At 42.3% G+C, this 26210-nt stretch overlaps 1 protein-coding gene across 2 annotated transcripts; it reads right to left on the reverse strand.

The window, feature by feature from the left end:
• Positions 1 to 2306: 2306 nt before the first annotated feature.
• mmp16b (matrix metallopeptidase 16b (membrane-inserted)) lies at positions 2307 to 22679 on the reverse strand. 2 transcript variants are annotated; one of them, XM_058068427.1, is made up of 11 exons: positions 22161 to 22679; positions 18873 to 19021; positions 18727 to 18741; positions 17644 to 17760; positions 15455 to 15759; positions 10712 to 10873; positions 10264 to 10481; positions 10042 to 10180; positions 8305 to 8455; positions 6192 to 6307; positions 2307 to 5426 (listed from the first exon to the last, which is right to left on the reverse strand). In XM_058068427.1, the coding sequence occupies exons 1-11, from the start codon at positions 22287 to 22289 to the stop codon at positions 5065 to 5067; spliced, it is 1863 nt and encodes a 620-aa protein (XP_057924410.1). In that variant the 5' UTR covers positions 22290 to 22679; the 3' UTR covers positions 2307 to 5064. The 2 variants fall into 2 exon arrangements, with proteins under 2 accessions (XP_057924410.1, XP_057924411.1); XM_058068428.1 differs by lacking the exon at positions 18727 to 18741 and having other exon boundaries at positions 22161 to 22677.
• Positions 22680 to 26210: the final 3531 nt, after the last annotated feature.

Consider the following 26210-nt stretch of genomic DNA (forward strand, 5'->3'; position numbering starts at 1 on the left):
CCGTCAACACCGATCATGCGGTCTGCTAAAGCGGCATTGCAATTGATTGCGCTTGAATGTGCGCTGATGACCCGACACAGCGGTCTTGTGCTGGTGACGCTTGTTATGTGAGGCCTTTAATGATCAGTGCAGCACCTGCACACTCTATCTTCAACATGAATGCTTGCTTGCCACGGTTAGGTTTCCAGTATGGTTTGATTGATCGATTGAATATTTCACTTCAGTATACATCAAATGTCACAATTCATAATTCAACATGTAGGAAGAAGCAGAGCTTATTCAATTGTACCCCGTTTTTGTTTTCCCATCATTTGCTCATACATTATAGTACAAATATAACAATGTATTACAATGAAGTTTAGGTCTGTAAATCTCATGGACAAATTGCACAAATTTAGGTTGTTGTTATGGTTTGGGGTAGAATTAGAATTGAGTTTAATATACGCCATGTGAGCTCTCTCAACTAATCAGCAATGGAAGATAGTAATAATAAACATCCAAAAAATCCACTGTACTATTATAATGACCAAGTAGAGTAGTGATCTTGTTTATGATCTAGTTTGAATTTACGTAGTAGTTACGTAGTTTATGAGATATGGTCTTTATCACGGCAGTGTTAAATGTACAGGAATGATGCAGCTCAATAACCGTATCATCCTCATGATGCTTCAAGCGGCATTCATTTAATTTTTTCACATGTTGCGGCCATGAGGCGTGAAATGAGGCGTGCTAAAGCTGATAATTCCTGACGCCTGATATGGTGGGAGGCCTGATGAGTCATTCGCACAATGGGCTGACACTCAGCTGACCCAGACGTCGCCTGTTGGCTCCTTGGATGATCAGGCTGCCTGGTGAAAGTCCGGTGTAGCACTGCATTGCACATGGCTACAATGTTATCAACCTTAACTAAACATAGTCACAGGGAGTTCAAATGTACACAGATATTCCGAAAATATGGACAAGTTGACCAATGGGAATCCTGAAGACAGTCATTGTGGGAAAAGGTACAATACAGTGTTCCCTCATTACATCAAGGTTCACATTTTGCAGATTTGCTGTTTTTGAACATGCATTGTGTTCTGCATCCTTGTGGTGTATTAGAGCTATCAGTGCTCTTATTATTGTAGTTGCTACCAATGCAAATAGGTGTTGTATAATCATCTATCTGTCTACAGTATGGCAGCATCACTCAGAATGGGTCACTCGTACCCGTACAATTCAAGATAATTTTAAAAATCATAATATAATATACAACTAGGAGACCCGAGTTGTCTATATGTGCCCTGTGATTGGCTGGCGACCAGTCCAGGGTGTACCCCGCCTCTCGTCCAAAGACAGCTGGGATAGGCTCCAGCACGCCCGTGACCCGTGTGAGGATAGAAAATGAATGAATTAATATATATTTTTAAGATATCTCAAAATGTTTTGTTTTCATTTTGATTGCAGGTTTAAGTTTAATGTGAATGAATCTAGCTTTTGTTGAGTCTATCATTTTAGTGAAATAATTAACAATTTCATTTATTTTTTAAAGTTATTGTTATGATTATTATTATGATTACCACCACTAAATACTGCAACTTCTCTGACCTGCTGTCAGGTGAGGTCCCAATCGAAACCTGACTTACATATTTACACTTTATATAAGCACATTATAGCGTGCAGACCTCACAGCTAGGAGACCAGGGTTCAATTCCACCCTCGGCCATCTCTGTGTGGAGTTTGCATGTTCTCCCCGTGCATGCGTGGGTTTTCTCCGGGTACTCCGGTTTCCTCCCACATTCCAAAAACATGCTAGGTTAATTGGCCACTCCAAATTGTCCATAGGTATGAATGTGAGTGTGAATGGTTGTTTGTCTATATGCGCCCTGTGATTGGCTGCTGACCAGTATGGGGTGTACCACGCCTCCCACCCGAAGACAGCTGGGATAGGCTCCATCACCCCCGTGACACTCGTGAGGAAAAGCGGTAGAAAATGAATGAATGAATAAGCACATTATTAGGTATAAACAGACTCGTATTGCAGAAATGTAAAGATTAAACTTCATTATCACATCCAGGCTCCTTGGAGATGACCGATGAACGGGCTTGCCTTGGCAATGGTATGGCGTGTATTTGTCCAAAAATAATAAGACAAGCAAAATAGTATTGGGGCGCATGTTTTGACAAATATTCATCCTTTTCTGTGCGAGTAGAATCACTGGCACATACCAAAACCTCCAGACGTCCAACATGTTACATAACTGAGTGTTATCGTTAGTATTATCCTCTTGCAGTGACTCTGGTGACACAATCAGGCACTCACTCGTTTCATTTATTATGCACTTGTTTTTTTTATTTATAACACACAGCATCATTACCCATAGATGGATTTAAAAAAACAAACAGAATACCTCCAAGCAGACAGCATCCTCCCCTATTATGTACAATAGTAAGGTTTACTTCTATCACACAAGCTACTTCCTGTCTTAGCCCTAATGCTTGTTGTTGACATACTGTAGTTTGGCGCTATTACATTGTAAGTATGCTGCTAAGTACAGCATTGAGCCACTTGAAAGTTCTGATATGAGTGATAACATGAAGGAACTATTGGTGTTATTAGGTAGGTCTGCCGAGGCAAGGAAAAAAATCAGCCACAAATTTCCCCCTGTACAACAATTACAACCTTTCACCGTAGATCAACATCAAGCAGCTTGGATTGGACATCACTCAAAAATCACCAGAGTTCCAGTTCTGGCGTGAAATTGTCTTTTTCTCCTTTAAAATGATGATGCCACGCAAAAGCTGCGGCCATCAGTCATAAGGCCCGGCTTCTTTTGCTTATGTTTCCACGTCAGATATGTTATAAAATATGAAACAATAGATTGAAACCAAGGGGTGAGGATGTTTCAAGTAGAAGAAGCACAAATATATAAACATTAAAAAAGTTCATAGTGATTGCGCCCTCATCTGGCGAACTCCACCAATACACCGACATACAGCATTTCTTATCTTGTGTATTGCATTTATCATACATTTGCTGCTCAAATGAGCCTAAATATAATTTAACTTTGGTTAGACATCTATCGTATAAATATTGGATTTTATATATGGAACGTCACAGGATATTTGTTAGAACATTTGTTTGTTTGTTTTTTTGTCAAATATACTCATTAATTGTAGCAGTGTTAGCTTGCTTGTAGAAAAACTGGATTAGTCAACAAGTGCTTTCATTATGACGATACTTTTTTTGGCTTATTAATTAATCCTGGTTATTGTTTTATTATATTTTTTTGTAATTTGTTGCAGTGTAGTATAACAATAGCGTCATTAGTTGTGTATGACATGCAGGTAAGTATCTAGGCATTATTTTTACCCTAAAATGTTAGCTTTTATCTGCTTTCCTTGTCCTCCGCATCCATTGTTTTATGCAGAATGTAAAAAATGTAGTATATATGATTATGAATTGGCAAAGCTATTTAAAATGGATGAATGTAGTTAAGCTGCACGGTGGACGAGTGGTTGGCATGTTGGCCACACAGTCAAAAAATCGAGAAGACGTAGGTTTGAATCGCATCTTGGGCATCTCTGTGTGGAGTTAGTATGTGTTGTCCATGCGTGCGTTGGTTTTCTCCATTTGAAAAACATACATGTTCGATTAACCAGAGACTCTAAATTGTCCATAGGTATGAATGTGGGTTGAATGGCTGGGATAGGCTCCGGCATATCTGCGACCCTAATGAGGTTAAGCAGCATAGAAAATGAATTGAAATGGATGGAGAAGGGAATTGCAGCTTGAAGAAGTAGGTTTGATCGTTCACCAATTCACCAAACAGAAATGTTTGTATAGCTTTAAAAAATGAACAGGTTGATTATAACTGTGCCCCCAAAGTGAATGAATTACAAAGCATTGGAATTAAAGGTCCCTGATTATGTCAAATGTACTTTTGAATGATACTGGTGTCCATAGAGCTTCTACTATATGAGCACCAAAAGTGAGAAGAGGCGCTCAAACAACCAAACCAAAGAAGACCATATCTTAAAATGACGTAAGTTTGATCATTTTGTTTTTCTTTATAGAATGAGCTAACTTAGCATGATGCGACTCTTAAAATGTGGGTGTAATATTAGCATTGTAGCTCACATAGCTATGCTAGTGCTAACGTTTGTGTCCTCCCTAATGTTACCTGCAATCCTACCTGTTGTATGTAATATATGGCAGACTTACAGTGTTTATGTAAAAAGTGAATAAATCACACAATAGCGCTTCTTGGAGACAAACATGGCTCATTGGCGTTAGCTCAAAGCTACAGACTCACATAATGGGGAGTTCCCGGTAGCTTACTAAAAGCACTTTTAAACGGTATAATTCCAAAATCAAAGCCGCATTTTAGACAATACACTTCCAATACACTATTGTGGGACTTAATTTAATACTGTGATTTAATTATAATAATAAATAATTAATAAATAATTTGAATACTGTAATTGGGACCTTTAATGTCTTTGCTTGCAATACAGTCTGTGCCATTTAATGTCACTAATGTTAGTATAAATACGCTTTTTAAAATTTTTGAACATATCACACTTTATCAACTGCCTGCTGTCTTCACAAATTATACAAAAAAAAAAAATCTGAATATGTCCCCAACAACAAAACTGATTCATCATCCTCTTTGGAAGAAAAGGCCCTAGTAGTCCGTCACACAATGAATATTCTTTCCCATACATTTAAAATAAAAAAGAAAACGCACAGCTCAAGTTGATTCTATTAAGACTGAAAGTAAAGCCTAAAATCTAATTTGTCGGTGCTCTTGTTGGGGCTCTTCAAGCAAATGTGCAGAGACGATAGGTCCCACTGACATACAGGAGCTTAACTCAATTCATGTTTGTTGCAAGTTAGAGAAAAGAGTCAAAGTAGATAAATACATAGGACTTGAGAGATATGGCTCCCTCACTGTGTGCCGTCTCCTTGCGCTTTGCACCGTTTGTGCAGTTCCGCCGCCATTGTCGTGTACTTCACCCAACAAAGGGGGAGGGAGGGGGGGCAATTTTTAGACCTTTGTCAAAGACTCTGCATCCCTCCCCTCACACCCACTCCTGCATGGAGCGCTTGCAGTACAGTATGTGGCGTTGCGTGCTCTTCCTACGGAACTGGAACACGGTGTAAAGCAGGACCATCATGCACAGTGCCAGGACACAGGGGATGGCGATGGCCACCGCTTTCTCCGTGCCCCCCGCACTGTCTAGTTTGATAACCACGTCGGCGTCGCCGTTGTCGTAGTGCCGCTCCTCGGCCGCTGGCGGGCTCCAGTCCCAGTCTGGGTCTGGGGGGAGGCCGTCGCAGCCCATAAAGTCCCGCAGGATGGAACGCGGGTAACCGGGCTCCACGCGGAGCAGCTGATTGTTGAACTTCCAGTACTCCTTACCCTTGTAAAAGTACGTGAAGCCTACATGGAGAAAAAATGGTGGGTTATTTAGATACAATGGAATGAGGCTGTCCATGCAAGTTGTAAAAAATGCAAATAATTAATGTGAGTGTCCCTCTTGACAGTCATTTATCATAACGGCCACATTTCATACTAAAAATATATATGGACAGACTCGCAATAACCTCCACCTTTCCACCATAACAAAATAATATTTCATCAATGTGATTGTTCTTCCTGTAAATTATAAAGTTATTACTACTTAACACCATGTTTCACAATAGAAACAAATACAGTGGAAAGATGCGTGATAATCCGCAAAATCAATGCCCATAGTAACCTTCCTCATGCTCATGCACGGGTGTATATGAACGAGCATAGATACGTCATAAAATAAATAGGAGCGTTCCTTCTGCCAGTTATTAATCATAACCACCACCTTTCATAGTAGAAATAAATAGAAAGACTTGTAGTTATCCACCACGACCAATAGGGCACCACCACACGTTACAAGTTACCAAATATGGTTCCTTAGCCACCGTTGAAGCACCTAGTTGATGTGTCACGTGACAGCGCCGATCAAAGCTCCATGACACACAGTAATCACACACTAATGCAACAGGCTGTCTTAGCCTCAGCGTAAACAAGCAAAGCAGCTTAATGGCGACGGTCGACGTTGCGCTCTCAAAAGCGGCTTTGAAACAATCGCGCCGTAAAACTGTACATGCTCCAATCTCACTAATGGGATTTGCGGCCGAGTTAAGTAAAGTAAAGCTGGCGGTGTACCGTTGGCTTTGTCCACAAAAGCCCCCTGTGGTGAGTCAGGGATGCCCTTCCAGATGGTGATGGGTTTGGGATAGCCTGGGTCCATGGTCCTCATCTCTTCATTGTAGCGCCAGTATCTGCAACACAGGATATCAATATATAAATGTTCCCATTTGAAATTTTCCCACTGTATGGGCAAAATTACAAGTAACTTTAGGGTGTTTAGCCAAATCACCGCAACTGAAAAGCACATGGATGGCAAGCATTAAATGAAACGTCTTTGTCGGAGCGCAACTATTAAGTGTCCATAAGTCAAGGACCATTTTTCCAATAGTTTAAAAGTCTAATAGAATAGAATGTTTTCTCAAATTTACTGCACTACTACTGTTACCAAGTCTTCGTTCACAGTGTAGCCCAGCAACACTATGGGCTACACTGGCAACCCACCTCTGGTCCCCCCACCTCCCACCCCTCATTGCCTTTGGACCTTTTGGATGTCCTTGAGGGGGGGTACTGTCACGATTGGGCTTCACCCTCTCGTGACAGCATTCTTAGTTTTCCTCTTTTCCTCTGTTCCTGGTTTATGCCCTTATTTTGTATTCACTTCCTGTGTTGCTCTGTTCTGTTTTCCGTTGCTTTCCATTATCTCCCGCACCTGTTTCCCATTTTCTGTGATGCCTATTTAGTTCAGGTGCGTGCTGCTTTAGTTGTTGAGTCATTGTCGTTTTTATGTGCTTTTACTTGGTTGTTGTCATGTAAACATAGCGCAAAATGGGGGTGAATAACTCATGACAGTTCTGAGGAGTGACTATTAAATCTTTTCATCGAAGAGGGCAATCTATCTACAGACTGGGATGAAAATGATCAAGGGGCCAATTCAGGCATGATGAATTTGTATGCTTGATTTTACACAACCCCTTGTAGTCCCCCCCCCCCCTACTTAACTCAATTAATTAACAGAAATGGTATTCACAGGGGAAGTTGGAATCCACACACAGAAAGAACAGGCGCAAACGAAACGGTGTAAAACATGACGTCAATGATGATGTGCACCAGCAGGTCAAAGCATGAGTCTATCATGACAAAGCTGTTTGTCATCTCTCAGCACCACATTCCCCTCATCTTGCTGAGGTGATTTCTGATGACAGCTACATAAACATGCCACTTCTCCAATTTCGTTGTACATCTTGTATAATGACAATAAAGGCCATTCCATTCCATGTGTGAGTGAACCTAAGGTGATAATGCACATGTTCAGAAAACTTTGGCTTTTATCAGCTGTTAAAGGGCCACTTAAAATTAAAAAAAATGCAGAGGCAATACAGACAATTCCTGCGCTGACATAAAGGATCATACCAAGGACTCTATTTTCGTAGACCAGGCGCCAAAAGGGTGTGGCCAGCACTCAAATTTTGGTGAGTGGCGCAGTCTGGCGCAGCGCACCCACGCCTCCATCCTTGTCAGCCAATTTAACACTGCGCAGGTTGCGCTTTGCTTACACCAAGAATAGACCAGTTCAGAGCTGTCAATCTTTCAGCCCACTGAAAGGCGCACTGTTTTTCACTGTGCCAAGCTGAAAATGTGGACCCCTGCCGCTGGTGTGCTGCCACACCCATCTTGGCGCAATCCAGTCTACCAAATTGGTTGCGCAGAGTGGTGCACTGGTCGAAATTACCACTGCGTGGGGTGCCCCACGCATCGCCACACCGAGCCACTTTGCGCTGCGCCATGAAATTAAAGCCCCAAAGGCAAACATCCGCTTCTAGAAATCTGTAAAGAAATTATTTGGTGGCTTTTTAAATGAAGGCATGCACGTGGCTCATCAGGACTAAAAAAAAATATGTTTGACTAATTGTGTACAGCTGAGGGCAAAGTTAGCTTCGGGCCAAATGGGAGAGAGCGCTGCATGAATGATAACTGTAACTGTAGGATGATTATATTTGGTGGAAAAATCACAAAGCACTATTCTATTTTTTTATTATTTTTCTATTTCTATTTTTCTATAATTTTGGCTCATGTGCATTTCTTTTGGTGTGGCGAGGGATTCCAAGCAGCCAGTTGTTGAATGACTTTTTCGTGCCGATATTTCAGAAATCATAGACTCTCATATTACGTAGTCTTAAAGTCTGCAGACCTGTCTCCTTTGAAGAAGTAGGTCTTGGCCACATCCTCCCACCAGACAGCAGTCTCAATGCTCTGCGTGGGCATGCCGCTGCCAAACAACGAGATGTCCTGAGGGTAGGACGGCTGCAGAGTCGTGTCCTTGAAGACCCAGAAACGGTTTCCTGAGGTGAACGATACAAATGTTACAGAAGACATCATCATTATATGACTCATCTGAGCACCTTGGCTCTTGAATGATCTGGATATTGCTACATTGTACCGTAAAACACATAGTAAATAATTACACACTCTGATCCCATGGGGGATGGACTGATGGACGTTTTGTTTGCAACTTACATTCATGCTCACAACTGTGAAACTGTGAAATACAACATAATTTTTTTCAAATGTACCTTATTTTTTGTATTGAATACAGAGCAGTGATCCAGTTAGCAAAATTATATAGTTATACAGCACGTATATGGTTTTGGTAGGGGTTCTCCGATCGATCAGCCACCGACTGGTATCGGCTGATATCAGTGAAAAAGCACTGTATCGATGATCGGCCGATGCCGAGGGTACAGAAGAAGAGGTCGGCTTCGTCTGCGCTTCAGAAGGCAGCGGATGCGGCTGGAGGGACACGGCATAGGCGGGCAAACCTGTTTTCATTCAGGTTTTCAGTGAATAATGTGAGAAGAATAAATGCATTGTGAAATACAAAACATGAGTTGTGGAAACTAGCATTGTCTTTATGTTCTGGTAAAATGAGCATATTGGCTTTGTTTGGCTCGAAATAATCTATGAAAATAAATGTTACAAAAATGAATAGCTCTTGGACATTTTCATTTTGAAGATGCAAAGCCCTCTGTTGGAACAGTTGGAATAGTGAGGTCAACTCCGTTATTTTTATTGTCTACTGCATAACTTAGACAATACAGGAGCTTTTTGTTTGAAGCTGTTGATGTAGAGGCTTGTGATTTTCCGTTTTAATGGAATCACGGATGGAATTACGGAATTGGCCAAGAAAAATGAAATTGAAATAACATCATTCATAGCGGCATGTCCTCACAAACAGCCCCCTCCTGAGTGAAATATGTCAAGATGGCAACCGGAAACTCTTGTCACCGAGCGTGAACGTTAGCCACGCTGTGGCCGTTTCTGCCATACTGTGGTTTCTGATAAATGATGGCTGCCTTTATCACCAATTCTGTTTATAATTTTCATGGGCGGAATTTCTAACCACAGCCAAGGCGTCCCAGTTTGGGGATCTCCTCTCTGCTATTTGCAGACGATGTGGTCCTGATGGACTCATCAGGCTGTGACTTTCAGCATTTACTGGGGCGGTTTGAAGTGTGAAGCTTCTACCATGAGACTCAGCACCTCCAAATCTGAGAAAAAGGATGGACTAGACCGTGATCTTGATCTAGAGGTCTTGTTCACGAGTGAGGGAAGGTTGGGGCGCAAGGTCAACAAGAGGATCGGCGCAGCATCTGCAGTAATGTGGTTGCTGTACCAGACTGTCCTGGTCTGGATCTAGTCTGGATGCCTAGTCTGGATGCTTCCTGGACACCGCCCTGGTGGGTGTTCCAGGCATGAGGCCCCAGGGTATATCTAGGACTGGATGGAGGGCGTATGTCTCACAGCTGTCCCTTGGTGTCCTCCTGGTGGAGCTGGAAAAGGTGACTGAAAACCGGGAAGTCTTGGCTCCTCAACTGAGAGGGCTGCCCCCGCTACCCAGACCCGGATAAGTGGAAGAAAATGAAATTACCTTTGAAAAACACAAATTTTCCTTCGCTGTTTTCATAGACAGCATCAATTTTGGGAGGCAAGCCTTTCCAGAAGTAGTTGATCTGCATGGGGTATCCAGGAACCACAGAGTTGTCCCTCACCCTCCAAAACCATTGGTCCTATAGAAGTAAAAAAGAAAAATCATCATTATCATCATAATTTTCATCATTAGCATCGCTTACTGCGTCTCTCCTGTATTTGCCTTGAAGACAAAGAGTTCCTGGCGGAGGATGGCCAGCGTGTTGAAGCCCCCATCACAGATGTTGGGCTTGGAGTTTGGGTTGGACGGCTTGGCTCCTTGCGGAGGACGATGAGGCCTTGCGTGGCGGTCGTGCTTGCGGGGGTCTGAGGGCAGGTGGAAGCGGGGAGGCGGTACCGTGGGCGGAGGCCGGGTCGGCTGCGGGGCTCTGTCTGGTGGACCTGGAGACACAAAGACAAGGGTCATTTTATTGTCTTAAAAACAATTATTATAGAACGACAACACTTTGACTAGTGTTTTAGTCGTAGGTACTTAAAAACGACACAGAACAATTAGTATCGGTCGATTTTGGTTGATATTTTAAATTATTATCAAACTAATTGTGGTCAATATTTGCATAAATAATAAGCTATAACTTCCTCACTTTTGTGAATACCGTATACACTTTTACCGTAGATCTTCTGGATGCCCTGCAGGTCATCATGAGGTAGTTTGAAGTTCTCTGTGTCCATGTACTGATAGAAAGGAGCCATGATAGCTGTGGGGTCGTTGGAGTGTTCCAGGCCGAGGGCATGACCCAGCTCGTGAACGGCAACCAGGAACAGGTCGTTTCCTAAAAGCAGGATGAGAACAAAATAATGGTTTGATTACACTCCAATGAAATAAAACACTACTTTGGATGAAGTTTATCATATCCATTTAAATGACAGATATCTAACTCTAGGCTGCACGGCGGGCGAGTGGTTAGCGCGCAGACCTCACAGCTAGGAGACCAGGGTTCAATTCCACCCTCGGCCATCTCTGTGTGGAGTTTGCATGTTCCCCCCGTGCATGCGTGGGTTTTCTCCGGGTACTCCGGTTTCCTCCCACATTCCAAAAACATGCTAGGTTAATTGGCGACTCCAAATTGTCCATAGGTATGAATGTGAGTGTGAATGGTTGTTTGTCTATATGTGCCCTGTGATTGGCTGGCGACCAGTTCAGGGTGTACCCCGCCTCTCGCCCGAGGACAGCTGGGATAGGCTCCAGCACCCTCTGCGACCCTCGTGAGGATAAGCGGTATAAAATGAATGAATGAATGTCTAACCCTAGGCCCCGCCACATTGTAATAAAATAATGGAAAACCTGGAAATAATGCATGTCAAAAATTTGTACTGTATGCAATTGGAATATTTTATTTTTGTTGTTATGGTGACTCATTGGCTGGCAGAGGTTTTACACTTTCATGACTGATGTAGTGCACCACAATTGAGCAAAATCAGTCTTGGTTGGAGAGGGGCGACCCTCAAACTGAGAGGATAAATGTTTGGATCTTGCACCTCCTCAGACTTGAGCTGCCCCATCTAGTCAGCGTTAAATGAGGAAACTGTTTGGATGAGAGGTGAAATGTCTTCTAAGAAAACCTGAACATTTCAGGCAAAGCTGCAGCCCTCCGAGTGCACCCTTAACTATGATGTGACTAACAAGTTTGACGGCCCTGCTTTAAATGATCCCACATGTCCGACAGAGGGCGCCATCATGGCTCAGTTTCTCCTTTCTCTCTTTTCATGAGTCATTCTGCTGTATGTTATCAAAGCTATCCTTCAATTTATTCATGATGTAACACCCTGAAGCCAACTAGTGTTTGCCTGAGTGACTGCAAATGTGCTAACAGCTTACATTGTGTTCAAATGACTTGTTGTTTTTCACAATAACGCAAAAAAGGTGCAAGAAATGAGTCAAAAACATGAAATGTGTAAAAAAAATTTCAACGTGTAGCTGAATCCCCACGACTTTGAGATTCGGGTCACTGTGTTCTTGCTGCCTGTGCATGCAGTTGTATGATAATGTGCTCACAACTTGTGACACAAACAGTTAGTGGAAGGAGAAGTGACGCTACATGAAAAGGTACCGTTTATAAGTCTGTGATTTCTGCACTGAGCAAAGAGAGCGAGACTGTTTCGTCCCATGACAGCACTTTTCTTCTTTTTGAGTTGTTACCGACACCAAGCACGAAAGCATGAGGTCCATCCATCCATCTATCCATCCATTTTCTACCGCTTATCCTCACTAGGGTATGCTGGAGCCTATCCCAGCTGACTTAGGGCGAGAGGCAGGTACACCCTGGACTTTTGTGGGCGGGTTTAAGAGCCAATATGCTAATAATAAAGAAAAGTAGTAATACAAAAAGTATGCTTGCTGACTGTATTGTTTTACATAATGGCCCATAGTTCCGAAATTGATATACCTTTACATAAAATTTGTATTTGCACATTGAATTGTTTACCACAAAGTGATCTCCCCCACTTATTATAGATAAAAACTTATTTCTATCTGCGATGTGATTAATTCTGAGTTAACTATGGGGAAAGTGTGATTAATCATTTTAATCGATTGACAGCCCTATGTAAAATATATGTGTTTTTAAACGGGCATATTTTTTGTGCATATTTTGATCTGTTATTCATGCAGGTGGCTGCATGGCGGTCAAGTGGTTAGCGCGCAGACCTCACAGCGAGGAGACCCAAGTTCAATCCCACCCTCGGCCATCTCGTCTCGAGTTTGCATGTTCTCCCCGTGCATACGCAGGTACTCCGGTTTCCTCCCACATTCCAAAAACATGCTAGGTTAATTGGCGACTCCAAATTGAGTGTGAATGGTTGTTTGTCTATATGTGCCCTGTGATTGGCTGGCCACCAGTCCAGGGTGTACCGCGCCTCTTGGCTGAAGACAGCTGGGATAGGCTCCAGCACCCCTGCGACCCTCGTGAGGATAAGAAAATGAATGAATGAATGAATGAATATTCATGCAGGTTAGGTTTCAGGTCACTTGAAACAGAGGATGAGCGAGGAAAGCAAACAGTTACGTGTATACTCACATAAGTACAATTCCTTGATGTTATTGTTTGGATTGTTTTTGTTGTTTTTTTATTTTGCATTTACTTGTGGCATTCAGGAATATTTCATTAGCATCCACATGTATTTTTTCCCATTTCCTTCATTATCCATTGTTTTCATGATGCCTTATCACAAAAACGACCTTCTTCCGGCTTCTGATTGGCCAAATTCCCCCTGCTGCTTGACAGCCCGCAAAACCCTTCTCATATAGATTTTGTAGCAGGAAATGGAGAACTAGGTTTGAAAAATACATGCAGAAAAAGATACTGGAAAAGAGTAAAGGGCAGGTTAGAAAGCATGTCAAGTCAAAGGTTAGCCAAGGTAATGGTTGTGGTTCTAGGAAATAAAGTATAAAAACTACCATGGTCAGTATATGTGGTCAGCATACATACTGTATGTGCAACTTGCAGTACCAACCCGACTTGGGCAGCCACACCATATCTCCATAAAGCACGTGACTGAATTCGTCCCCAGGAGATCATTGCCCTTTAAAATATGATATCCACTCTCGTCAGCATCCACTGACCCAGGTGCATCAGCTAAAAGGTTATATCCCCTACAAACCTCCCCATGCACGGTATGTACAATATGTATGTATGCAACACAAGCAACCTTTTGAACCAAAGCCAAAGAGGAGACCCCACCGCAAGGAGTCCTGAGTGAGGGTCCGGGGTTGCCATTAGTGAAAATGTCAACATGCATCATTTACCATGACACTGCTGTGTAATGCCCATTAAAGACTATGGGCGGCTTTCGAGACCCATAAGAGGAAGACTGGAGCGTTCCTGAATGAGATGCTGAGCAGGAGCACAGGGGTGGGTGGGAATCTGACCTGGGGATTCGTGTTGTGTAAGTTCATAGTTCTCAAGAACGTTCATAATTCACCATTTCAATTTTTAAGTTGTTCAAAGATATGTTCATTTCATTTTTTTTAGGTGAAAAGTGATTTTTGGTTTTAAAACAAAACTAAGACATCCATCACTACCTAAAACTGCCCACTGTTTACAATTATGTATTGTTCTAGTGACTGACCATTGTTTTCCACCACCACAAGAAGCCCAATGCACAAAAATACATTTCATAAAAAGCCAACTCGCATACAAAAACAGCAAAGTTAGAGGTTAATTTTGATATTATTAAGACATATATTTGTTGTTTATCCATCCATCCGTTTTCTATACCGCTTATCCTAGCTCGTTAGAGTCGCGGGGGTATGCTGGAGCCTATTCCAGCTGATTTTGGGCAAGCGACAGAGTACACCCTGGACTGGTTGCCAACCAATCGCAGTATTTTTTGTTGTTCTAATTATTATTAGTAGTAGTATTAGTAGTGATATTCTTTGTATCAGTTGTATAATTGTTGTTGTCATTTGTACTACATAATACTACAAGCTTTTTCTATATATTTTTCTTTAAATATATATACAAGATTTGTATATTGAAATTTTTACCATGCGCAGACCTCACCGCTAGGAGACCAGGGTTCAATTCCACCCTCGGCCATCTCTGTGTGGAGTTTACATGTTCTCCCCGTGCATGCGTGGGTTTTCTCCGGGTACTCCGGTTTCCTCCCACATTCCAAAAACATGCTAGGTTAATTGGCGACTCCAAATTGTCCATAGGTATGAATGTGAGTGTGAATGGTTGTTTGTCTATATGTGCCCTGTGATTGGCTGGCGACCAGTCCGGGGTGTACCCCGCCTCTCGCCCGAAGACAGCTGGGATAGGCTCCAGCACCCCCGCGACCCTCGTGAGGAAAAAGCGGTAAAAAATGAAAGAAAATGAACAAATGAATTTTTACCATTGTGCAACTAATTCAGCAAATCAGAAAAAAAAATGCCACAAATAAACTATGCTAACATGTTTGTAGTCCTTCTTCCAAAAATCAGTGCATTTAACAATTTAACAAAACCAGTCAAACAAGCAAAGATGATGAAATGATGAAAGCCTGCATTATAACATGTTACAGTTTTCCGCAAGCCTGTAGCAATGTCTGCAAATAGATGCTCTTTCGCTCCTGTCATTTTGAGAAAAGCAACAGACAGACAAACAGATGGGGTGACGCGAACACAGCACAGTCTGATGGCCAGAAAAGTGCATCCTGTATCCTTTAAGATACTCTGTCCAGCTGGACCAACTGCCTCGCCTCCACAAGATGTCCTTATTTGTCACATTTTGCTGTCCATTAGCTGCCCACTTTCTTCTTCCGGCAAAAAAAAAAAGTGACAAATACGAGCCAGGCAGCAAATATCAAACACCAATTCCAAAACAGCATGACAAGGATGATGCTCTGTATTAAATATCAAATACTCCACTCACCATCATGGTTGGGATTCCCAAGGGTCCAAGGTTCGTCAGAGTCAAAGTGGGTGTCCCCTCCTATGCCTGGCCCCGGGAAGTAGGCATGGGCGAGGAAACCACCCTCTCCATCAAAGGGCGAGCTGTCGCCGTGGAAACCCGAGGCGAAGATGATGGTGATGTCCACGTCGCGCCTGCCAGTCTCCAGGGCGCTGTAGGGGACAGCTTCGAAACGCAGCGGGGTCACGCCCTGCCACACGTCGAAAGCCCTGCGGATGGCGTCGTGGGTCTCGCGGGCGCCCACCTTTGGCGTGACATTTTTAATGCTGTGGTGGTTGAAGAAAACTTCCGATGTTGATAATGGCACACATGACAGACCAGCAGTTTTTTAAAGTCAGGTAGTTGACTAAAAAAAGTCCTTGCATGGACCACAGTAACTACCCCCACTTACCATCATGGGTTAGCTTCAAATACTTTGCTTGTATACTTGCAGAATTCCCTTAAAAATGCATGAATTGACTTTTTCCCTCCCCAGAACCAGAGCAAATATAGCGAAGAAGAAGAAATAGGAAGAAGAAATTAAAGTCAACAAGTCACTGACACGAGCATTCTGTGTCATGTGCATCACCAATAAATATACACTATAATATCCATCCATTTTCTACCCCTTATCCTCGGGAGGGTCACGGGCGTGCTGGAGCCTATCCCAGCTGTCTTCCGGCGAGAGGCGTGGTACACCCTGGACTGGTCGCCAGCCAATCACAGGGCACATATAGACAAACAACCATTCACACTCACATTCATACATGGACAATTTTTTGGAATATGGGAGGAAACCGGAGTACCCGGAGAAAATGCAAACTCCACACAGAGATGGCCGAGGGTGGAATTGAACCTGGGTCTCCTAGCTGTGAGGTCTGCACGCTAACCACTCAACCACGCAAATCGTACTATAGCAAGCTAAACAGAACTGCTCCAAGAGCCTATAGCAGTGGTTGGGAACCTTTTTGGGTAAGACAGCCACAAAAGTCTGTGTGGAGTCTGTGTGGAGTTTGCATGTTCTCCCTGTGTGTGGGTTTTCTCTGGTACTCCGGTTTCCTCCCATATTCCATAAACATAATTGGCAACTCCAAATTATCCATAGGTATGAATGTGAGTGTGAATGGTTGTTTGTCTATATGTGCCCTGTGATTGGCTGGCAACCAGTCCAGGGTGTACCCCGCCTCTCGCTTGAAGACAGCTGGGATAGGCTCCAACATGCCTGTGACCCTCGTGAGCATAAGCGGTACAGAAAATGGATGGATTTTTAACACTGTGATTTCTGTAATGTTTTATTTTAAAAAAAGGTATTCAGAAATGTCTAAGAGCCAGATGCAGTCATGAAAAGAGCCACATCTGGCTCCCGAGCCATAGGTTCCCTATACGTCTGTAGGATGGAAACAATTTTCCCTTTCAAAATGAAGGCGAGCAAAGTAGTTGACACAAGTATTTCAAGGCTGGCAGCATGGAGTGAACTTTTACACAGCGTTCTTTATCAGTGCCTGGCAGGCAGAAAGGAATTGGGAATCTTCTCTCTCTCTCTCTCTCTCTCTCTCTCTCTCTTCTCCCATCTTCATGAATAAAGTGCAGTCTGTGGCTCAGCACTGATTGACATTCTATTTGGAGAGCTCTCTCATCAATTCAAATTAAGGGAGGGAAGGATTTGAATAAATTGACGGCATTATCGTTGAAACCTGTCAATTTAGCAGCCGTTCCGCAGACCCGTTTATCGACCCTCCTCAGAAGCCATTAAAAAGGAAGGGTAATCGGGAAGAGATAAGATGAGAGTTGGAACATTTTCTGCTGAAATGAGGGATTCTGCAGTTAGGAACTCTATTCCTACACGAGCATGAGTGCTGAAAATTGTTAACCGGCGGGTATGAAAAGGTGCCACCAGCTATGTGCAGCACAGAAATAGAACATAATGACTGCCGCTGCGCTAACACACACAAACAAATGTATGTGTTAAATCCCGCCTGTGTGACGCTGACTATATTTTCGTGCGTGTTGCCATGGCAACATGTGATCACAGGCTGACGATGACAGAAAAGAAAAAAAAAATACATCACTGGCACACATTACCCTCCCTCTCCTCCTCCGTTTTCCTCCTCCCCAGTAAGTGGAGCTAAGCCTCAATGGTCGTCATGGCAACTGTATCCTCCATCTCTCACCTGTAGGTGATGTGTGTACGCTGCCACTTCTGTCCTGTCAGCGCATATCTTCGCCTCCGTGACCTCGAAGCACTCTTGAGTCTGTCTGGATTGCCGCAGCGGGGCCTTTGCATCCAACTTGAAATAGACAAGAAGAAGAAGAGGATGTCAACTTCCTCATCCTTGAGACAAGGCATACGTACAACACATACAATACAACGTATAAAATATTTGTCGCCATACAGAGCGGTCCACATTAATGATCGGACATGTGCTTGTGCATGAGCTTTGACTTTGTGGATTATTGCATTTCCATTTGTGCAAGGTAGCGGTTGTCATTAATAACTGGTGGGTGGAGAGCTCTCATGAACATCTGTGTTGGTTGTGTGCATGTGCTAGTAAAATAGCACACCATGGGCTTCGACTTTGTGCATTAATGTGACAGTTTTTGTGTATTTCTACAGTGTAAGGTGCAACAGCGCAACATGGACATGTCATATATGATATGTTTATGTTAGGGGCATGCATGCGCTTGTGCATGAGTGAGCATGCCGTGGACTTTGACTTGTGTATTATGCTTTTGTCTATTTTGACAGTTCAGGGTGGGGTTATCATTAATAACTGTTAAGAGGCGCACTCACATTAATTATGTGACATGTCTATGTTGCGTACATGCATGGAGGGACGCTCACATTATATATTTTGTTATTATGGTGGGCATGTGCATGTGTATGATTGACTTTGAAGTCCTTCTGTCTGTGCAAGATGACAGATATCATTAATAACTGGCGGGAGAATGCTTGCATTCATTATATTACTATGTCTATGTTGTGTGTGTGCGCATTTACTTGTGCATGAGTGACCTTGCCATGGATTATCTTGAGGGTTTTTGATCATTTCTATTCTGTAAGGTTGCGGTTATCATCAATAACTGGTGAGAGACACGCTAGTTAACATAGACAAAGAAATCTATACTAAAAAGAACTATTGTATTTCTCTATCTATCTGTTGGCAGAGATAATGGCTCTTTTCCTAAAAAGTCATCAATTATCCCAATGTGCAGTGAACAGACACAGACACCAAAAACAAAGCATCAAGTCTCACCGAGCTGTGATATCACTGCGTGATCATGCAAAATGAAGACGAAGGAGACGTGTTAAATGCTTTGCCATAACGTTGATTCATGACAACATGGACATCATGTCTGCTTTGTGTCTCATACACTCATACACGCATTTACTGTTACTCACTCCTTGGTTCTGTCATCCAGCGTCCCGGTGACATTGAGGCCGTAGGCACGCTGCATGGCGGCAATGGCCGAGTGCATGGTTTGGGCAGAGCGCAGGACAGACATTTTGGGTTCGGGGCGGGGAAGGTAGCCGTACCTCTGTAGCCATCCCTAGAGGTAAGAATTTGACTCATTTAGACTGAAATTGACACAAAAGCCACACCGTAGCAGTCACCAGTAAATTGTAGGACAGATCCATTTGTAATGCCATTCATTAGGACTCCATTCTATTTAGCATTAAGAGTGACTTACCACTTCCGATTTTGGACTGGTTTGTTTATCCAGACTGAGAATGTGAACAAAATATATACAGTATGGTGACATAAGAGTACGTACATTGTGTCAGAACTCATAGCTAACTAGTTAGCTCAATAGCCAGTAAAGTAAAGAAACTGAATAGATTCAATGGGTGTAACAATGGTTGCTTTTTAATACGGAGGATTTTAGCTAGAGGAGACAAGGGTTCAATTCCACCCTCGGCCATCTCTGTGTGGAGTTTGCATATTCTCCCCGTGCATGCGTGGGTTTTCTCCAGGTACTCCGGTTTCCTCCCACATTCCAAAAAACAAATTGTCCATAGGTATGAATGTGAGTGTGAATGGCTGTTTGTCTATATGTGCCCTATGATTGGCTGGCGACCAGTCCAGGGTGTACCCCGCCTCTTGCCCGAAGACAGCTGGGATAGGCTCCAGCAACCCCCACGACCGTTGTGAGGAAAAGCGGTAGAAAATGAATGAATGAATGAATGTTTTGGCTAGAATTTCTTCCACTTATTATGCTTCATAAAAAAGCAAAATGATGACAGAGTGACAATGTCAAACAGCCATATTGAGTCAGATTATGTTTTATAACAGAGATGTTTGTGGATCCTTAAAAATGACTTTTGGGAACATGTACTGATTTCTAAGGTCATGTTGGGTCAGACATTGTTCAAAGAGTTAGCATTTTCCCCCCAAAATGTATAAAAATAGTATAGTCATACTAGTATAGTCATTGGGAGACTAGTGTTACGTATATACATGCTTTTCTTCCCATCACTCACACACCCTACTAACCAGCAGGACCACTGGAAAAAAGTGTCTCAGTTTCAATTTGCGTACTTCCACACTTAGCATTTTGAGTGCATACGTGTGTTCACACAGACAAGTACGGCAAAATGCAGTTTGACCTCAGTACCAAGATGTTGCACTCAACAAGCCCCAATTGGTGAATGTGCAGCAATGGAGTCTCCCCATCCTCATTCATTGTCATTTTGGCTACGTAACGGTGGGGTGGAGGTAGGATTTCATAAGCTTTGCATCTTTGAATTGAATTATGTGATGTATTCCATTGTAACTTGACATATGTTCCAATAAAATTAAACCATTACCATTATCAAGATCATTTTAAGAAAAGTACAGCAATCCTCATTTATCACTGGTAATTGGTTCCAGACCTGACTGTGATGAGTGAATTTCCATGAAGTAGAATTGCTTATTGGAACGATTGGAGTTCATTCATTCATTCATTTTCTACCGCTTTTTCCTCACGAGGGTCGCGGGGCGTGCTGGAGCCTATCCCACTCACACTCACATTCATACCTATGGACAATTTGGAGTCGCCAATTAACCTAGCATGTTTTTGGAATGTGGGAGGAAACCGGAGTACCCGGAGAAAACCCACGCATGCACGGGGAGAACATGCAAACTCCACACAGAGATGCCCGAGGGTGGGATTGAACCCTGGTCTCCTAGCTGTGAGGTCTGCGCGCTAACCCCTAGACCACCGTGCCGCCACGATTGGAGTTATATGTGGAATATTTTCGTAGTTAGAGCATAGACAAGCAGCTAATGTCCTGCTAAACATTATTAGAGCCCTCTAGACATGAACTAACACCCCTAGTCACCTTTACACTCCTACTACCAAATACAGTAACATAATAAGACTTCATACACCATTTAAGACATAAATAAGCCTCGTGTGTTACTATAAATGTGTTCCCAAGGAGAGCTGAGTGACCGGCAGACAGAAAGTGACGTCAGGTTTTCAGAGTTTGCGTTGGTAACGCCATAACAGTCACCCATGTTTTTATGAGGGATCATTGTGCCTGTCGTAAGATAAATCAAACCTGCAATAAGAGCCTGTTGTTCCGACAGTCGAGTCTGGTGTTTGTGTGTCTCACCACTTTATATTACAGTAAAATTACTGACACCTAGTGACCATTGTAGAATACTACATTTCATCAAGATCTTTGAATGCGTCTTTTTAATGACTTGTGTATTTGTTAATTTAGCAATTTCATGTAAAATGCTTAACTTTGTTTTTAATTTAATGCTTAATTTAGGCAAAAAATATTTAACATTTGCTTGAAAATGCATACTGAACCCGCAAAATTTCACGTGCGACTAGGACGACTATATAGTAAATCGTTTTTTTGCAACCTATTTCACTCACACAGACAACATCATTGAAAGACATTCATTTTGTCTTTAAAAATATCACTGAAACCAAGGTCTTGAAAAAGAGTGTTCATCCTTTATTCAGGGTTGTCTTATATTCGGGACAATACTGTATATCCATTTTATCCATGTTCTGACATTGGGACGAGGTTGCCAGGTGTCCACTCCATCCATCTGTCCCTCTGTCCTTCCTTCCATCTATCCATCCGTCCATTCACACGGCAACCAGCTGCCTCAGCGAGCAGCCAATCAGCAACGTCCCTGCTATGGCTAATCTGTCCATCCCTCCCCATTCCTCGGACTGGGCTCAGCCTTGTTTATCCTCGGCTGCCTCGCTGCTATGTCAGTGGGTTTCCTGTGTTTGTTTAAAAGACACTATCTCCCCAGATGTCAACGAGATGTAAAATTGAATAATGGATGCATGTGTGTGTGTGTGTGTTGGTGTGTGTGTGCCTATGGGAATGCCATCCCTATATTTCTTCTCTTTATGCGGCGAGGATGACTATAGATTGATGTGATATGTGATTTTTAAAAAAAAACAAGAACCAACACCAGACAAGAAGAACATCCTGTTATGCAACTGGCATGTGTGTGATGGCTAATCCGCTCCATCAGCTATGATGCTGAGGCATGTGTGGCCTATCACTTCATCATCAATGAATGCATTAAGGCCAGTCTTCATGCTATCACACACACACACTTTCATCCCATCTGGGTTAGAATCCCCATTCCATCACCTCCACAGTGTGCTCCACATATTTTGCTGCATGCAGCCATGGAGCCTAAACAAGGGAAGGGCCGCCTGTCCTTACCTCGACGCTGAAGAGGTGCTGCTCCTCTCCGGACACTGAGCAAGAGATCCAAAGCAGAAGATGCAAGCAGAAAGCTGCCGCCTGAATGCAATCCGATGGTTTCCTTGCACTGGAGGCTACTAAGGTCATAATGACCTGTTTATATCCCGAGTGTTTTCTTCTTCTTTTCTTTTTCTTTGCGTAAGGAGAAGCCGCCCGTCTTTCTTTGGCTCCTGTTTCAAACGAGAGGCATCGAGGCGTTTGTCTGTGGCTTCACAAGGCATGCAGAGAGAAATGCTCCCGATGTCATGCACAGATTAGGCGGCATGTTCCATCCGCTGCCCTCGCCATCCTTATTTACATCACGGGCTCCATTTAGGCACCAGCATCAGCATCAGCATCATCATCCTCATCATCATCATCACTGGGCTGCAGGCAGTCTGCGCAAAGATTGGCCGCCTCCTCTTCTCGCCTTTCACGCCTGCGCTTTGATTTCGCGCATGAGAGATGAAATGCGCTGCTTTTCAGGCTCCAAGGAGTTCTGATTGGTCCTCTTCATAGCATGTACACAAGCAGGATCGTTGGAAAACAACAAAAAAAACAGCACCCGTTTATTACATTCACTTACAACAAGGTTTATTTCATCACATTTTCATAGGAAACATTATGACGAGGCGGCAGAAATTGGTGTTATCAATTTTGTCATACAGATTCTGGATTTTTTTAATGCGTATTTGAGCCATCTAGTAGACGACTGACAAAGATTTCCTGGACACGTGACGCTATACGTTTGCCCCAGTCTGCCTTGTTGCTAGGCAGAATTCGTGGACAACACAGGTAATCATTTATTTATGTCATTAATTAATTGCAATTGAATGACAAGAACATAACACTTTAATAATTGCATATTGGAAACTGAAGATTGCTGAAGCACTCTGTGATTTTTACTTACTCTTAATTTTTTTAAAACATTTATGCTGAGTTATACTTATGCTGTGTTATTTTTACTTGCTCTGCAATTTTATGACATTTTTCTCCACCCATTAACTATAGTGCAACACATTTAGTGCACAAACGAGAAAAATATGTTGATTATGTTAAAAGTTGGAAGAGTACTATTTTCTTACCGACCTTGTAATAGTTTTAATAAATAGTAAAAGACAAATTTAGTATATGAAGTTGATTAATGAACATTAATTTAATCTGGTGGGGTTTAACTTGACAATACGTAAAGGTTTTAAGTACAACATAACAGAAGTTGAGAAATGTAATAGAAATTGCAGCTCTCTTAGTACAATTAAGTTAAAACATAAATGGAAAAATCCACCTTTGTTAACATCAAGCAATCCCCAGATATTATGAAGACATGCTCCCTGGTGGCTGTATGTTCATATTATTAAAAAAAAAAACAGGAAAATATTCCAAACATTCCTTTAAGGCCTAAAGCTTCTACGGTATCTGCAAACACAAATAGCCTGCAATAAAATAATCTGCCGCAAGATGGCGGTGTTTCCTGGTTCACAATGCCTGCCAGCCATTGTCTTGACAGAGAGACCCCAAAAGGTCCTCAGAAGACATCACTTGAACCTGAGTACAACAGAACTGAAACGTCCCCCCAAAAGGGAGGGTGGAAGCCAATCTGAAGATGCGTTCATGGTCTGCTTGACAGTCAGACGAATGACCGACTTTGGAGTTTTGATGTGGTGATTTTTTGGAGCATTTAGACAGGGACAGGACTAGCCTTTTACTGGAAGAGTCTTGGCACAAGTTTGGGGAATTCTAACCATTCGTGGTTCTGTTCCCTTGTTCTTACATTGGTGGAATAAAACATTGATCAGTTTATTCCTTCTCCAACTGCATTTTTTGGTAATTAACAAAACAAATTCTACTTCTATCAATTCATGTTTAGTGCTACGTTATAGTGGTGGGACCACTGAAGGTGCTGGGACTCATTATCATTATGATTATTATTTATAAAATGTCATTATACCGCGGCACTGCGGTCTGGTGGTTAGTGCGCAGACCTCACAGCTAGGAGACCAGGGTTCGGTCCCCGCCCTCGGCCATCTCTGTGTGGAGTTTGCATGTTCTCCCCGTGCATGCGTGGGTTTTCTCCGGGTACTCCGGTTTCCTCCCACATTCCAAAAAAATGCTAGGTTAATTGGCCACTCCAAATTGTCCATAGGTATGAATGCGAGTGTGAATGGTTGTTTGTCTATATGTGCCCTGTGATTGGCTGGCGACCAGTCCAGGGTGTACCCCGCCTCTCGCCCGAAGACAGCTGGGATAGGCTCCAGCACCCCCCGCGACCCTCGTGAGGAAAAAGCGGTAGAAAATGAATGAATGAATGAATGTCATTATACCCGCTATGCAAAGAGTAGTAGTAAGCACATGTGCCTATACTCTTTACTAATTGACTCCCATTTCAACCGCATATTATTGATGTTGTGAATGTGTAGATAATGTATACATTAAATGTTTATACTGTGGTTTTAGGTGCTGGAGGTCTTAAAAACATGAATAGTATATTCAAAAAGAGTTGGACCATTTTGGGACCTAAGTCATTTTTAAAAATCTAATCAAATCATAATAAGGTTGTAATAATCCCGAATATTCACAACATGTACTTTGCACCCAATTTTTTATAAATGGGCTCTTTCTTTTCTTATCATGTTCACATTCATACCATATCACATGAGAATTCATTAATAGTGTCATGATGTGATCAGGTACACCTGAAACCCACCTCACTGGTAAGCGTTACGCCACACATTTTGAAACAGGATGTAACCGCAGCAGTAACTGATAAATTCCAATGGCATGAAGGCAGCCTCATTCATTCATTCATTCATTCATTCATTCATTCATTCATCATCAACCACAGGAAGGTGTTTGGTGTGTCTCAGGCAGGTTTCCATGACGACAACATGCTCTGACAAGCAGCAGAGAACACAAGCTCAGAGAGTGAAACGGTTAAAAAAAAAAAGTCGCGCAATACATTTTATTGAGTGTTAAAAGTCAACAATGAGCGTGTGCCTGCAAGTGTTTTAGTGTACACACAATTAAAAGGCATCAAATATTTGACTTCAGCTGGAGACCAATGCGTGACATCAAATCACGTTTTACATCCCAAAATCTCAGACTATGTATGCCTATGTGTGTATTTCTTATGTCTTTCTTTGTCTTCTGTCAGCATTGTGGGCGCCTCAGTTAGACAAAGAGTCAAAAATAAACACTCAGTGTTTCATCAGCCCTGCTTGGCAGTAGATGACCACAATGTATCCCAGCACACATCCTTGACATTTTCTCATGCATTCCAACAGAAAAATGATTTCAATGTACATGTCGATGTTAAGGTGTTTTGTCTGTCTGTACTTTTCCATGCAACGACCCCCCCATCCAAAAAAAAAAAAAAAAAAACAACAACAACACTGCAGGTCCATCCGGGTCTTGTCATGCCCCCATACTGTCACATAAACACATTTTCTGCCTCACTCGGCGACCTAATAAGATTTCCAATGTGATTTACTGGCCCTGAAGAAAAGGAGCATGTACTACTGTGACCTTTGAACTCAGCCATCTTGTGCTGGATATAATTCCACTTTTATCACCGGATTACAGACAATAATGTGTACTCGTTAGACCTTTTACCCCAGGCATCTTAGCTGTTCAAATGAAGCGTTAAAATTAAGCCCTGTTTTGATTAATTCATGGATTAAGAGGAGTGGCTTACACCTAACACTTTCAAAATAAAAGCATATATCTTCCTTGAACCAAAAACAAACAAGTAGTGCTATCACATCATTTAAATATAAATACAGTCAAATGATGATAAATTGAAGTAAAATACAGTATATTTGTTTTATATTATTGGATTTTTATTGATTAGTAGTTGGGAATTTTTTGTGTGTTTTTATTTCTATTTATTATTATATATTATATTTTATTATTTCTATATAGATTATACCTAATATCTTGAACTTCATATACTATATGATGCATCCATACAAAATATATATTTTTGTCATTTAACATTGTCTGTATTTCATTGTAAAGTGTAAAATCCAGAAA

The sequence above is a fragment of the Doryrhamphus excisus genome, chromosome 3, assembly GCF_030265055.1.
Source record: "Doryrhamphus excisus isolate RoL2022-K1 chromosome 3, RoL_Dexc_1.0, whole genome shotgun sequence".
In the NCBI taxonomy this organism is placed as follows: domain Eukaryota; kingdom Metazoa; phylum Chordata; class Actinopteri; order Syngnathiformes; family Syngnathidae; genus Doryrhamphus; species Doryrhamphus excisus.

Coding starts and splice junctions, on each gene's coding strand:
- mmp16b (XM_058068427.1), bottom strand. CDS start 22,289: ATGACCTTAGTAGCCTCCAGTGCAAGGAAACCATCGGATTGCATTCAG. Junction 10,874..15,454: donor TGGGAATCCCAACCATGATG/GTGAGTGGAGTA, acceptor TCCTGCTTTTAG/GAAACGACCTGTTCCTGGTT. Junction 10,181..10,263: donor AGGAACTCTTTGTCTTCAAG/GCAAATACAGGA, acceptor TTACTTCTATAG/GACCAATGGTTTTGGAGGGT.